This window comes from Giraffa tippelskirchi, chromosome 2 (genome assembly GCF_054371585.1).
Source record: "Giraffa tippelskirchi isolate mGirTip1 chromosome 2, T2T-mGirTip1v1.2.pri, whole genome shotgun sequence".
NCBI lineage: Eukaryota > Metazoa > Chordata > Mammalia > Artiodactyla > Giraffidae > Giraffa > Giraffa tippelskirchi.
In genome coordinates, this window is record NC_137276.1 from 222999062 (window position 1) to 223012546 (window position 13485).

Genomic DNA, 13485 nt, shown 5'->3' on the forward strand with positions numbered 1-13485 from the left:
TCAGTGGCTCAACGGTTCAGTAGGTAAAGAATCTGCCTGCAATGCAGGAGACGCAGGAGATGCCAGTTTGATGCCTGGTTTGGGTAGATGCCTTGGAGGGGGAAGTGGCAAACCACGCCAGTATTCTTGCCTGGAGAATCCCTTGGACAAAGGAGCCACGGGCTGTACCCATGGGCTATACAATCTGTGGGGTTGCAAAGAGTTGGACACACAAGCACGGATGGGTTACTTGTCCTCTTGCTTCCAGAATCACTTGTCCTGAGCGCCTGGTGGGTAACTAATAGAAGAAAACTGAGCACACTGACTTGTGTATTTGTTCATCTTCACAATAACCCTATGAAGAAAGTGTTATCATCTTCATTATTTTAAGTACAAAAACCAAGGCTCAGAGCAATGAAGTAACTTACTCATGATTACAAAGATAGGAGGAGCCATGGATTCAAATTGCCTGTGGGTCCAGCTCTCAGTCTTTCCATGTCACTATCATGCATTGCAAATACAAACTGGTTGATGCTTGAGGGAACAGGTATAACTTTGGATTATTTGATGGAGTGGGGAAAAAGTTGAAAGAGGTACCCACTCTCCTTTCTTCTTTATTCTAGGCTGCTTGTGAGTCTCTCCCGTAATTTTTTTTTCCCTATTGTACTCTTGCTTTACAATCAGATTTTTTTTTTTTTTAATTTGAGCATGACCACAAGGGAGATCAACGTGGCCTTTAAATAAAATGAGCAAAAAGTTTAAGAATTTCATTTCATATGCTGCCACGAGCTGCTCGTTTGTTCTTTGCTAAATGGAATGTCAGTCTTGAAGTGCATCTTCCTATCATGATAACTTAGACACATTAAGAGCCTTTAAAGTTGAATCCTTTCTCTCCCTTCATTCATTCATGTTTATGGGAAAATGTTTCCTGGCTGTTCACTGTATGCCAAGTACCACACTAAGAGTTGGAAACACATGAACATATCTTGCTTTAAGGTCCTCACAGCCCATAGAAGGATTTCATTCCATCAAATCTTGTGATGTACATGGACATCTCTTATTACTAAATTTCATAAATTATTCAACCCAAGGCTAATTGGGGCTGGACCAGCTTACTCAACGTTGTGTTAAGGCTTGCTGTTATTCAGTCACTAAGTCATGTCCAACTCTTTGCAACCCCATGGACTGCAGTATGCCAGGCTTCCTTGTCCTCCACTATCTCCCTGAATTTGCTAAAGCTCATGTTCACTGAGTCAGTGATGCTTTCTAATCATGTCATCCTCTGCTGCCCTCTTCTTGATTTGCCTTCAGTATTTCCCAGCATCAGGGTCTTTTCTAATGAGCTGGCTGTTCTCATCAGGTGGTCAAAGTACTGGAGCTTCAGCTTCAGCATCAGTCCTTGCAATGAGTATTCAGGGTTGATTTCCCTTAGGATTGACTGGTTTGGTCTCCTTGCTGTCCAAGGGACTCTCAAGAGTCCTCTCCAGCACCACAATTCGAAAGCATCAATTCTTAGGTGCTCAGTCTTCTCTATGGTCTAACTCTCACAGTAGTCACTGTACATGACTACTATAAAAAACATAGCTTTGACCATAAGGACTTTGTTGGCAAAGTAGTGTCTTTACTTTTTAATGCACCATCTAGGTTTGTCATAGCCTTCCTTCCAAGAAGCAATTGTCTTCTAATTTCATGGCTGCAGTCACCACCTGCAGTGATTCCGGAGCTTAAGAAGAGAAAATCTGTCCCTGCTTCCACTTTTTCCCCTTCTATTTGCTATGAAATGATGGGACTCTATGGCATGAACTCAGTTTTTTTAATGTTGAGTATGTTTACTGGGTGGCAGATCCAGGGCATAAAGCCAGATCCACCTCTGACTGCTCAATCCAGGGCTCTTTTCACCAAATCAATCACCCCTCCTGACTATGAAATTTAAGATCAAATATTTAACTGACTGAATGACTAACTAACTATGTAAATAAATATCTGTGTAAATAAATGGAGAGAAAGGAAGAACTTTAGATCAGCATAAAACATTCAACTTTTATTTGGCAAATGAATCCATTGATAAACCAGATCCCTCCTCCTCCAAAAAAGTAACTGTGAGCTTTCACGATTGTTTCATAAAAGAAAGTTTTTAATACCAACAGAGGAGAAAGGAGAACTTAGTACAAAAGACTAGCTTTTAATTGGACTAAATTTATCTTTTGGAGAAACTCACTACTAAACCCTAATTTACTCATTTTGTCCATATACAGGTGAATTTGTCTCAGGAAAGAGAGGATCAACAGATTTAAAGATTACAGACCCAAGATGCAGAAAGAATAAAGAGCAAGAAAGGGGAGGTTTACATTTCTCTTCCAAAGCAATTGTTTGCTTTCAAAAAAGAAAAAAAAACAACCTTTCTGCCCTCATTAACAAACAGCAGAATTTACAATTCAAAAGGCTTTTTTAGTTCACAGGAGACAAAAATTTAGAGAAACCCTTCCCTTTTGTTTGCATTTTGCAGCAATCCATTAATCATTTACATTTCATTGTAAAGAGGTTAAAACTTGTTTTTAAACTAGTCATTACTTCAGGGAAAGAAAATTGATTTGGACACTACTCCTAATTTTGCTATGCTTCCCTGATAGCGCACTACTCCTAATTTTGCTAGGCTTCCCTGATAGAGCAGTTGGTAAAGAAACTACCTGCAATGCAGGAGACCCCGGTTCGATTCCTGGGGCGGGATGATCCCCTGGAGAAGGGAACAGCTACCCACTCCAGTATTCTGGCTGAGAGAATTCCATGGACTGTATAGTCCATGCGGTCGCAAAGAGTCGGACACGACTGAGTGACTTTCACTTCACTTCACTTCCTAATTTTGCTAATGGTCCTCCTAGGTGTGGATGACAGCCCTGCCCAAGTCACCCATTGATTCCAGGATTGGAGAACGATTGGAGAGAATGGTAAGTGTGCAGGCAAACCTGGCAATGGTGATGGGTTTTCTAGCCCACTGCAGTAGTTTGCCGTTGTTTAGTCACTCCATCATGTCTAGCTCTTTTGCAAGCCCATGGACTGTAGCCTGCCAGGCTCCTCTGTCCATGGGATTTCCCAGGCAAGAATACTGGAGTAGGCTGCCATTTCCTTCTCCAGGGGATCTGCCTAACCCAGGGACCGAATTGGTGTCTCCTGCATTGCAGGAGGATTCTTTACCACTGAGCCACCCAGGAAGCCCAGGGACACTTCAAAAACCTTAAAAATGCAGAAATGGAGATAACTAAACAAATCTAACTGAGGGACATTTTAAGGTAAAATTGATGTGGACTCTTCAGAAATGTTAAAGTTGTGAAAGACAAGGAAAAGTCAAATTGCTTTAGACCAAAGGAGACTAAAAGGACATGACAAATAAATGCAATGAGAGATCCTGAATTTTTTAAAAATGCAATTGAGATAATTAGAGAAACTGGCATATCATATATCTCTATTGATATTAATATTGATATAGGTGTATAAAAATTGTATCAATGTTAAGTTTCCTATATTTGATCATTGTAGTATGGTTATAAAAATGGAAGATCCTTGGTTTTAGGAAATATACATTAATTTATTTAGAAGTAAAATAGTCATGCTGTCTGCCACTTACTTTCAAATAGTTCAACAACACTACTACTTGTTATTGTTGCTGCTTTTGCACTGAGAGACTCGTAGAGTATTAAATCAAATGTGGGCAAATGATGAGGTGAAGTGAAGTTGCTCAGTCATGTCTGACTCTTTGTGATCCCATGGACTGTAGCCAACCAGGCTCCTCCATCCATGTCCATGGAATTTTCCAGCCAAGGGTACTGGAGTGGGTTGCCATTTCCTTCTCCAGGGGATCTTCCCCACCCAGGGATTGAACCCAGGTCTCCTGCATTGCAGGCAGACACTTTACCGTCTGAGCTACCAGGGAAGCCCAGGGCAAATGGTGACAGCTGCTAAACTTAGATGTAGGAGGTATAGGAGTTCACTGTATATTTCTTGCCATTTTTCCCTAAGTTCAAATCTTTCTCAATAAAAAGACAAAACATGAGCCTCCTTCCTCCACTCCCACCTCCAGCAATGCAATGATGGTAAACTGCACTTGTGGGTTGAAAAGTGTTTGCTTGAGAGCAAGGAGCCTGTTTATTCCATATGAGTTTGAGCGGGGCTCTGCACATAGAGGTAAGTTTCAAAAGTGTCCAAGTGGCCAATTCTAAACACTTTCTTGGGCCACCTATCTGCTCTGTGCACTCAGACATGACACAGAAAAATGCGGATTTGCATGCACATCAACTCTGGGAACAGGTGGAGCATATGGAGGAGAGAAAAAGAATCTGCTATTTCCAGTAGAAGTTCAAAACTTCCCCTGTCTTCTCCTTAAATAATAATAAACTTTTCTATTTGCATTGCCCCTTCTTATGAAGTATCCTATATGTCTTATAAATAGCTCAGTAAACCTCAGAAGACACCTCTGCGGCGGTTAGGTGTCAGTGCTATTTTACAGTAAGGAAAGTGAGGTAGAGTGAGGTTAATTGTTTGAATTGGCCCTGAAAATGAGCCACAGATGCCAGGCATTGGAAGAGACCTTAAAGGTCAAACCCCTCCTTGATGCATGAATCCCCTCTACACAGATGCTGCTGAACACCTATTAGTTTGAGAAATTCTCTACCTCACTTTTTGCAGCTCAATCCATTTTTGGACAGCTCCAGTTATATTTAATGAGCAGCAGTTCAAAAGAAAAGTACCTAGGTTTTCTGGAGTCTTAATCCAATTCCCTGTTCATTTATATGTACCACATCCATGGATTTGATGTCATAAAAATGAATGTGATAAACCACTGGGACCCAAAGATAAGATCACACATTTTAAATATTAATTTCATCTTCATGTGAACTTGGAAACATGCAAAATGGCATTTCACAAACATGTTGATATATTAATATATCCAAATCTAATAGGATTCTTAAGGGGATCTGTATACTCTCCAGAGGGGAGGAAACAACCAGACTGAGAAATGAAGATGGGGAAGTGAGTGAGTTACCTGGGGAAATACAGCACTTCTAAGTGCAGATATTCATACATATGGTTTTTCAAAAGGGCATCAAAAAAGGTTAAAGACTACCCAAAAGAAAAATTGTGTCTCGTAATGGCAAAGAGCCCCACAGAAGAACCTAGTGAAAATATTCAAGATTAACTATGTGCTAGTCAGCTCCATTGGTAGGTTTTGGTCCTGAATTCTGGCTAATATCAATGGTAGCTAAAAATAATAAGTCACCGTGAAATATCTAAAGACTGGTTTCCTAAGCAGAACTCTGAAAATTTGAATGGGGTTCTGGTCAGAGGATCAGAGTGGGTAAACAGAAAGGGTAGAAAGAGTAAGGGCAGAAGAAAGAAAACTGTAATGTATTATCGTGTTGGTGCTGAGTGCCCAGGATTTTCCATCCTCCAGCTACTTTAGGTAAGATTGTAGGAGGGTGTGTAGCAGAGTGTTTTGGCTACCACAGGTGATCATAACAACACAGAGATGTAAATTATGATTGCTAAGGTGAAAAATTCACTTATTCCTTTACTTGGTACTGATTGTTTATTTTTTGGCTTGACCACCTATGCCAAAATGTTTAAATTTTCTTCAAGTCCAAATTTCAGACCTTTGTCAAGGTTCTTGCTTCTATATAGTATATTTCTATTTTCTTTGGGGAAATGAAGGAAAATATCATAGGCATAACAAACCGAAGTCACTGTTTAAATATAGCCAAAGAGTAGCTATTGCACTTACTTACAGGGTGGATGAGCATATTGAATGAGTTAATTACATTCAATAATTAGAATAGTGCATGGCAATCAGTCAGCACTTCGAGGCTTTAGTTGTAATTTTTGTGGTTGTCATTTTTCTTGGGTTTTCCTTCTGGATTCAGTGTTTCTTTCAATCACTGACATTTTTATATATGTTAGATTATTTCAAATGAATCCTCATTGTAAAACTTTGAGACTATGTTTTAGGTAAGTGACAGATAATACTTTATTGTAGGCTGCATTTTATAAATTTCATGCTCTGATGTGTTCAAAAAATGACTAAGGCAACCATGGATAAAAAAAAATTCTTAAGTGCTATGTTTTATGAATATATCTGGATGGAACTGACTTAACTGATGGCCTCATCTAATTCCATCAATATCCTGAGGACCCTTGAGTTTGTATCCCAGTGTACACTACATCCCTGAACTCCAGATTCATATATTAACTGCCTACTCCTCAACTACATATGGAGGTCTACTAGACTTTGCAAAATCAAAGAACATATTTACGACTGAACCACTGATATCCTTATTTCTCCAAACTATGTCCATGTATACCTTTTCCCATCTCAGGCAAAGGTAACTCCATCCTTTGGCTCAGGCCAAAAAGCTTTGACTCCTCTATTTCTTTCATCCAGCCTACACTCCCTCAGAGCATTATGCGAGCTCAACATCAGAATACTTCCAGTATCTGACCATTTCTCACTCCTCTATTGCTATCACTTTCATCTCTTGCCTTGATTTCTGTAGGAGCCACTGATTTTATGCTTGCCTCTCTATGTCATTTTATTAATACAAAGGCCAGAGTGATCTTTTTATGATATAAATTTGATGATGTCACTCCTCTTCTGAAAACTCTGCAATGGCTGCCCATTTCATGAGGAACCGAAGCTTGTTCCAGTAATCTACAAATCCCTCCATGATCTTTAAGGCCCACAAGTGCGACAGAGTCACATCTTCCCTCTCACTGTAATCCAACCACACTGGCTTCCTTATTTGTTGTAAATAAAGGTTTATTAGTGCAGTGCAAGTCACTCAGTCGTATCCAACTCTTTGGGACTCCATGGGCTTTACAGTCTATGGAATTCTCCAGTCCAGAATACAGGAGTGGGTAGCCTTTCCCTTCTCCAGGGGATTTTCCCAACCCAGGAATTGAACCCAGGTCTCCCACATTGCAGGCGGATTCTTTACCAGCTGAGCCACAAGGGAAGCCCAAGAATACTGGAGTAGGTAGCTTATCCCTTCTCTAGTGGATCTTCCCGACCCAGGAATTGAACTGGGGTCTCCTGTATTGCAGGCGGATTCTTTACCAACTGAGCTATTAGGGAAACCCAAAGGTTTATTAAAACACACTATACTTGCCCATTTCCATACTGTCTGTGACTGTTTTCTTGCTACGTCAACAGAATAGTTGTGACCAAGGCACTATGGCTCATAAAACCTGAACTATAGAGTATTAGTATCTAGACTCTTTGAGAAAAAAGTTTGCAGGCCCTTGTTCTACAGAATTGCCGGTGGTTACATTTCACTAACACTGGCCTTGAGAAAGCAGAAACAGCTGAATATTCTCCACACTGCATTTGGTGCTCAGATTCTCAGCTCTTTTTGATGCGTGTGGAGGGATGGAAGCCAGGCTTCCACCAGGGGTCTAATGAAATAGAGGGGATGACCAATGAGCAGCAGTTTCCCATTGCCTAGGGTAAATGTGGGAGTCAGAGAGAAGTAGGTGACTAATGGGAAGAACATCCCAGCAACAGAGAGAAAGAGGAAGAAAGGCAAAACTTCACTCCCTGTAACTGTTCTCTGGGGTCTTTCTACACTTGCTCTTCTAGAAGACAGAATTCTGCCTACTAGTATATAGTGATTTGGACATTGTCCTTAGAGACACGCACAGTGTTCCCATTGACTTCAGCGGGAGTCATGGACCATTTAGTCCCATAGACATCTGTGCCGGCTTCAGGCTGTTGAACAAACTCCTAAACAAATCCCAATAAAGTGCTCTCTTTAATGGGTACTTAATTCTGGTGTAAGGGTGGGTGCTGAGCACACCTAAGTCTTTTCTTTTCCTTCAGGTTTAGTAAGTTTTCTCCTTTTTATGGCTTGATAATTACAGCAACCAAAACCCTGAGTCAAGCAGTATTAAACCCACTCAGAGTCAAAAGATGTCTGCTCTTGTTGATCTCAGTTGACCTGTTTACTCTCTGGGTTCCAATTTAATGGTTCAATTGATTATTCACTTACATTTTTAATGTCTTTGTGAGCAAAATCATTTTACCATGAATCATCTCTAACTTAATGGGCAAGCACAAACTCATTTTGGATTTTTCAATTTTAACAAGTATTTAATGAGCAACTGTGCTCAGGTGAACTGAATAGAAGTGAAGAGGAGATTTCAGTTTCTTTTTAAAGGTAATAGAAATGATAGTTCAAATTCCCTCTATGCAAAATGGCTGTCAGTTATGGGGACTCACTTGAAATCTAAAGGGTGGTTAGGATATCGACTTTTATATTATCCTTTTGCAAATTATAATTTTTCTCAATACAATTTGCAGTCTACAAGTTATGCTCACACCTTTAGTTAAACTTTCTTAAATTAAATCCAGATGCCTCAATATTATTCATTGATTTGTTTTCCTTTTAGATGGTCCTATTTTGCTGGAAATGGTAGAAATAATGAGAGAAAAGTATGATAAATGTGTACCACATGATGGGAAATAGTATTAGTTTATTAACTCCTGGAATTCTCTATGTACAAAGGTAGACAACATGAAAGGCCTTACTCTACCTATATATAAATACAATATATATCATAAGGCTCTTTAAGTATACTTATGGAGTTCATCTGATAATGTATTTTCTTCCTTCACAGCAAGCAGGTGAAGCTCTAAAAATATGACTGCCTTACTCTTATATGAGCAGCTTACCCCTCCTGGTAGGACTGTTTTGAATACAGTATTTGTAAATTATATATGCAGTTACCTAGTTCACTTCTTTCTAAAATGAGATGAGGTATAAGAAAATACATAAATGCATATTTCCAACCACAAAAGTCACTTTTATCTGACAGTTGAAAATGGGAACAGAGTTTAGTGCAAAATAGAGAAGGCTTATTGTTCACCTTCTGAGGAATAGTATCCGTAAATGCTTGCATCTGGTGCGAGAGAGTAAAAAAGTAAAATGCTATTAAAAAGCTTAGAAATGTTTGGTTTGGTTAATTTTTGCTGATGATTTTATTAGCCTTACTACCAAATGTATAGATTAAGGAAAGGAGCTAATTTCAATTCTTGAAGAAAAAAATTTCAGAAAGAAAATAGCATTATTCTTTCCACAGGTAATTACTAAGCACTTTCCTATATTCCAGGACTATGCTAGGTAGCAGATTATAAAAATGAATAAGATAAAATTCCAATCGTTTTGAATTCCTAGTCTCATAAATATTTAAACAGATCATGGAGCATGTAATATAATGCTTATATTTATAATGTGCTGTTAACTCCCAGTGTGGTCTCAGAGAGCTTTAGAAAGAAAAGGGAGTTGAGTGTGATCATGGAGAGTGGGGGAGCTTACCACCTTGCAGGCTATGTAGAGGACCTTTCAAAGTGAGGGGCTAGCCTCAGAAAGAAAGATTTGGAATGGACTTGGGGATCTTTAAGAAATGATGCAAAGAGAGTTCCAGAAAAACATCTATTTCTGCTTTATTGACTATGCCAAAGCCTTTGACTGTGTGGATCACAAGAAACTGTGGAAAATTCTGAAAGAGATGGGAATACCAGACCATCTGACCTGTCTCTTGAGAAACCTGTATGCAGGTCAGGAAGCAACAGTTAGAACAGGACATGGAACAACAGACTGGTTCCAAATAGGAAAAGGAGTATGTCAAGGCTGTATATTGTCACCCTGATTATTTAACTTATATGCAGAGTACATCATGAGAAACGCTTGGCTGGAAGAAACACAAGCTGGAATCAAGATTGCTGGGAGAAATATCAATAACCTTGGATATGCGGATGACACCACCCTTATGGCAGAAAGTGTAGAAGAACTAAAGAGCCTCTTGATGAAGGTGAAAGAGGAGAGTGAAAAAGTTGGCTTAAAGCTCAACATTCAGAAAACTAAGATCATGGCATCTGGTCCCATCACTTCATGGGAAATAGATGGGGAAACAGTGGAAACAGTGGCTGACTTTATTTTTTGGGCTCCAAAATCACTGCTGATGGTGATTGCAGCCATAAAATTAAAAGACGCTTACTCCTTGGAAGGAAGGTTATGGCCAACCTAGATAGCATATTTAAAAGCAGAGACATTACTTTGCCAATAAAAGTCCGTCTAGTCAAGGCTATGGTTTTTCCAGTGGTCATGTATGGATGTGAGAGTTGGACGGTGAAGAAAGCTGAGTGCCGAAGAATTGATGCTTTTGAACTGTGGTGTTGGAGAAGACTCTTGAGAGTCCCTTGGACTGCAGGGAGATCCAATCAATCCATCCTAAAAGAGATCAGTCCTGGGTGTTCATTGGAAGGTCTGATGTTGAAGCTGAAACTCCAGTATTTTGGCCACCTCATGCGAAGGGTTGACTCATTGGAAAAGACCCTAATGCTGGGTGGGATTGGGGGCAGGAGGAGAAGAGGACGACAGAGGATGAGATGGTTGGATGGCATCACCGACTCGATGGACATGGGTTTGGGTAGACTCAGGGGAGTTGGTGATGGACAGAGAGGCCTGGCGTGCTGCAATTCATGGGGTCGCAAAGAGTTGGACACGACTGAGCGACTGAACTGAACTGAAGAAATGATGTGAGAACACTGGGGATATAGTTCAGCTAGTACTTGGGTTAATGAAGATGAGAATGGTTAGATGGTGAAGAGCTTTAAATTAGAAGGACTTGGACTTTCCTATGTGGACAATGAAGAGTTACTGGCAGAATTTAAACCACATGAAAGGGGTCTCCAATCTCAATAAACCTCAAAACGTAAACAGAAGGCAAGGGGGGAAGGTACCAATAAAAGAAACTTCCAATTGGGTAAGGTCACAGAAATGTCTAGTGAGGTGTTCAGCACCCCATGTCTGCCCTTCACCTTAAAGTTAGCAGGTAGAACAAAGCAAGCTTCATTAAGGGCTCATTACCAGGGCTCCTAGTCCTTTCCCCATGAAATGATCAGATCTATCGATACAACCTCTAACTGGATTCTTCTGTTGATGTACTTTATGTTTTAAATAACTTAATTAATTTAATAATTATTAATTAATTATATTTTAATATTTATTTATATTATAATTTTTATAATATATAAATATATAAAATTATAATATATTATAATATTTATCAAATAATTTATAAATATTTTATATTTATATTTATAATTTTTATAAAAATTAATAATTATTAATTTAATAATTTAATTAATAATAATATTTTTTATTAGAGTATAGTTGCTTTATATACCTTAGAAATTTTCAAGACATTTACATAGCTACTTATTGAATTGGAATCATACTTCGAAATGGTCATTTCCAAACTTTCTCTGTTTTATTTAACAATGGAGTCATGGTCATATTCTTAATGGAGCTGGATACATTAAATTGCACGTTTACTATTCACATTGGATCACAACATATGTCAATAAGGTGATATTTATTTATTTTTTAAGTGCCCCTAAGTTTGATGATGAAAGGATCATCAGAAAGGATAGACTCACCAAAAAGAATAGGAGCCTGCTACACATGGAGCTTTCAAATTAGAATACTCAATTAGCTTCATATAAACGACCATCGTCATGCACTCTGCCTGATGAGTCGATGCCTAGAGTATACTCTGGTTCCCTTTATGCCAAGCACACATGGCCAGGTGAGGGCTTGTGTGAGTCCCATACCTGTGCTATCTTCATACACCACGGTCACTGTCTTCCAGTTGTAGTAGAGGACCAGATCCAAGACCGCCCTGCTGATAGCCGCATAATCGGGGTAGAGGTTGATGTAAAACAGGTCTCTGTTGTCCACGGAGGGGTGTTTCCAGCGAGTCTGTATATGTGGAACCTCGAGAGCATTGCAAATAGACTGCACAGCACTGACGGAGGAGCTATGAGAAGGACCAAAGAGAGCAGCCACACCAAGTGCCAGCTGGTCACATGCTGATGTCCATAGACAAGGAGAGAGTGGAGAGAGAAAGAAGGGAGGGGAGAGAGAAAAAAGAGAGAGTTCTGTGAATTTAATCTCCCCTTTCATGTTTCCTCCTTATTTTCACTATTGGAAACCTTCCTCCACTCTCCATCTGTATGTTGAGGAAACATGCTTAACCCAACTTCCAACATCCCTGAGATACTAAATACTAGAGATGCAAATGTTGAAATGATTAGCAACACATCACAGGGCCAATGCCCTGCAAACAAAAATGAGTTGTTGGTCTCACTTCATTACTTTTGATCCGATGGAGTTCAAATCTCTTGCTTGGTGTGATGCCACCCAGAAGCACTCAGAGTGACTATAAGCCATTTGCCAAGGGAATGTCATATGAATTCAGTTCTGTCATGGTCAGTTTGGCAGTGAAGATAACTGACATGGTCACTGAATCAGAAGCCTCTCTGGGTGGCTGCAGAGTACTTTAGTTCCAGTCCTTCCCAAAATTCAGAAAAGAGGTCCAGGCTATTGAGAAATTGCTTAAGAATGCTCAGTGATATTGATACTTAATTAATTACAGAATAATAGAATAGCATAGCTTAAAAGGGTCTTAGAAGATATGTGGTCCAACCCACTAATGTCATGAACCCACAACCAGGGCCTTTCTGGTAGCTCAGTGGGTAAAGAATCCGCCTGCAACACAGGAGACCTGATTGGATTCCTGAGTTGGGAAGATTCCTTGGAGAAGGGATAGGTCACACACTCCAGTATTCTGGCCTGGAGAATTCCATGGACAGTATAGTCCAGGAGGTCACAAAGAGTTGGACACAACTGAGCGACTTTCACTTTTCACCTTTTCACTAATGTCATAGGCAATGCAGTGAGTCAGGGTCTCTGGATAATGGTAGAATTGACCAGAGTACAGGGACCCAGCTCAAGGACAGGCTTATTTCTACATCAACATTAGCCAACATGTAGTTGAACAAAATAAAGTAGATATGTACATAAAAATTAATTTTAACATTATTTTTTTGCATTATAAGATTATATACACTCCTTGAGATAATTTAGAATATTGAAAATTATAAGAAAGTAAAAATGGCCCTGAAATTCCATCAACTTCGAATAATATCAACTCACATTGAGTTGGCTAAAAAGTTTGTTCGGGTTTTTCTGTAGGAGCTTGTAGGAAAATCCAAACAAACTTTTTGGCCAACCTGATATTTTGGTATTCCAATTTATCTAAAAATTGAACACGATACAGATACAGTTTGATACATCACTTTCTGTATTCAACACTAAATTTAATACTAAAAGCACACTCTTACCATCAAGTCATTATAAATTCTGCAAAAGTTATATTTTTAGTGTCATAGAATAGCCTAGTCCACGATGCCGAGTGTCATTACTTATTTAACTAGCCCTATGTTGCAAAGAGTCGGACACAACTGAGCAACTGAACTGACTGATGATGCACAGTGGAGCTTCACTGGTGGTTCAGATAGTAAAGAATCTGCCTGCAATGCAGGAGACCTGAGTTAGGTCCCTGGGTTGGGAAGATCCCCTGGGGAAGCGAATGGCAACCCACTCCTGTATTCTTGGC

At 39.5% G+C, this 13485-nt stretch overlaps 1 protein-coding gene across 9 annotated transcripts in view; it reads right to left on the reverse strand.

Annotated features, from left to right (window-relative positions):
• GRIK1 (glutamate ionotropic receptor kainate type subunit 1) overlaps positions 1-13485 on the reverse strand; it is a 436272-nt gene that overhangs the window by 148750 nt on the left and 274037 nt on the right. For 8 of the 9 annotated variants that reach the window (XM_081558013.1, XM_081558007.1, XM_081557967.1 and 5 more), the window contains one exon: positions 11639-11896. The exons of the other annotated variant lie outside the window; for it this stretch is intronic. In XM_081558013.1, coding sequence (XP_081414139.1) covers positions 11639-11896 — 258 coding nt within the window. The remainder of the gene's footprint in view (positions 1-11638; positions 11897-13485) is intronic. 9 annotated transcript variants of the gene reach the window in all.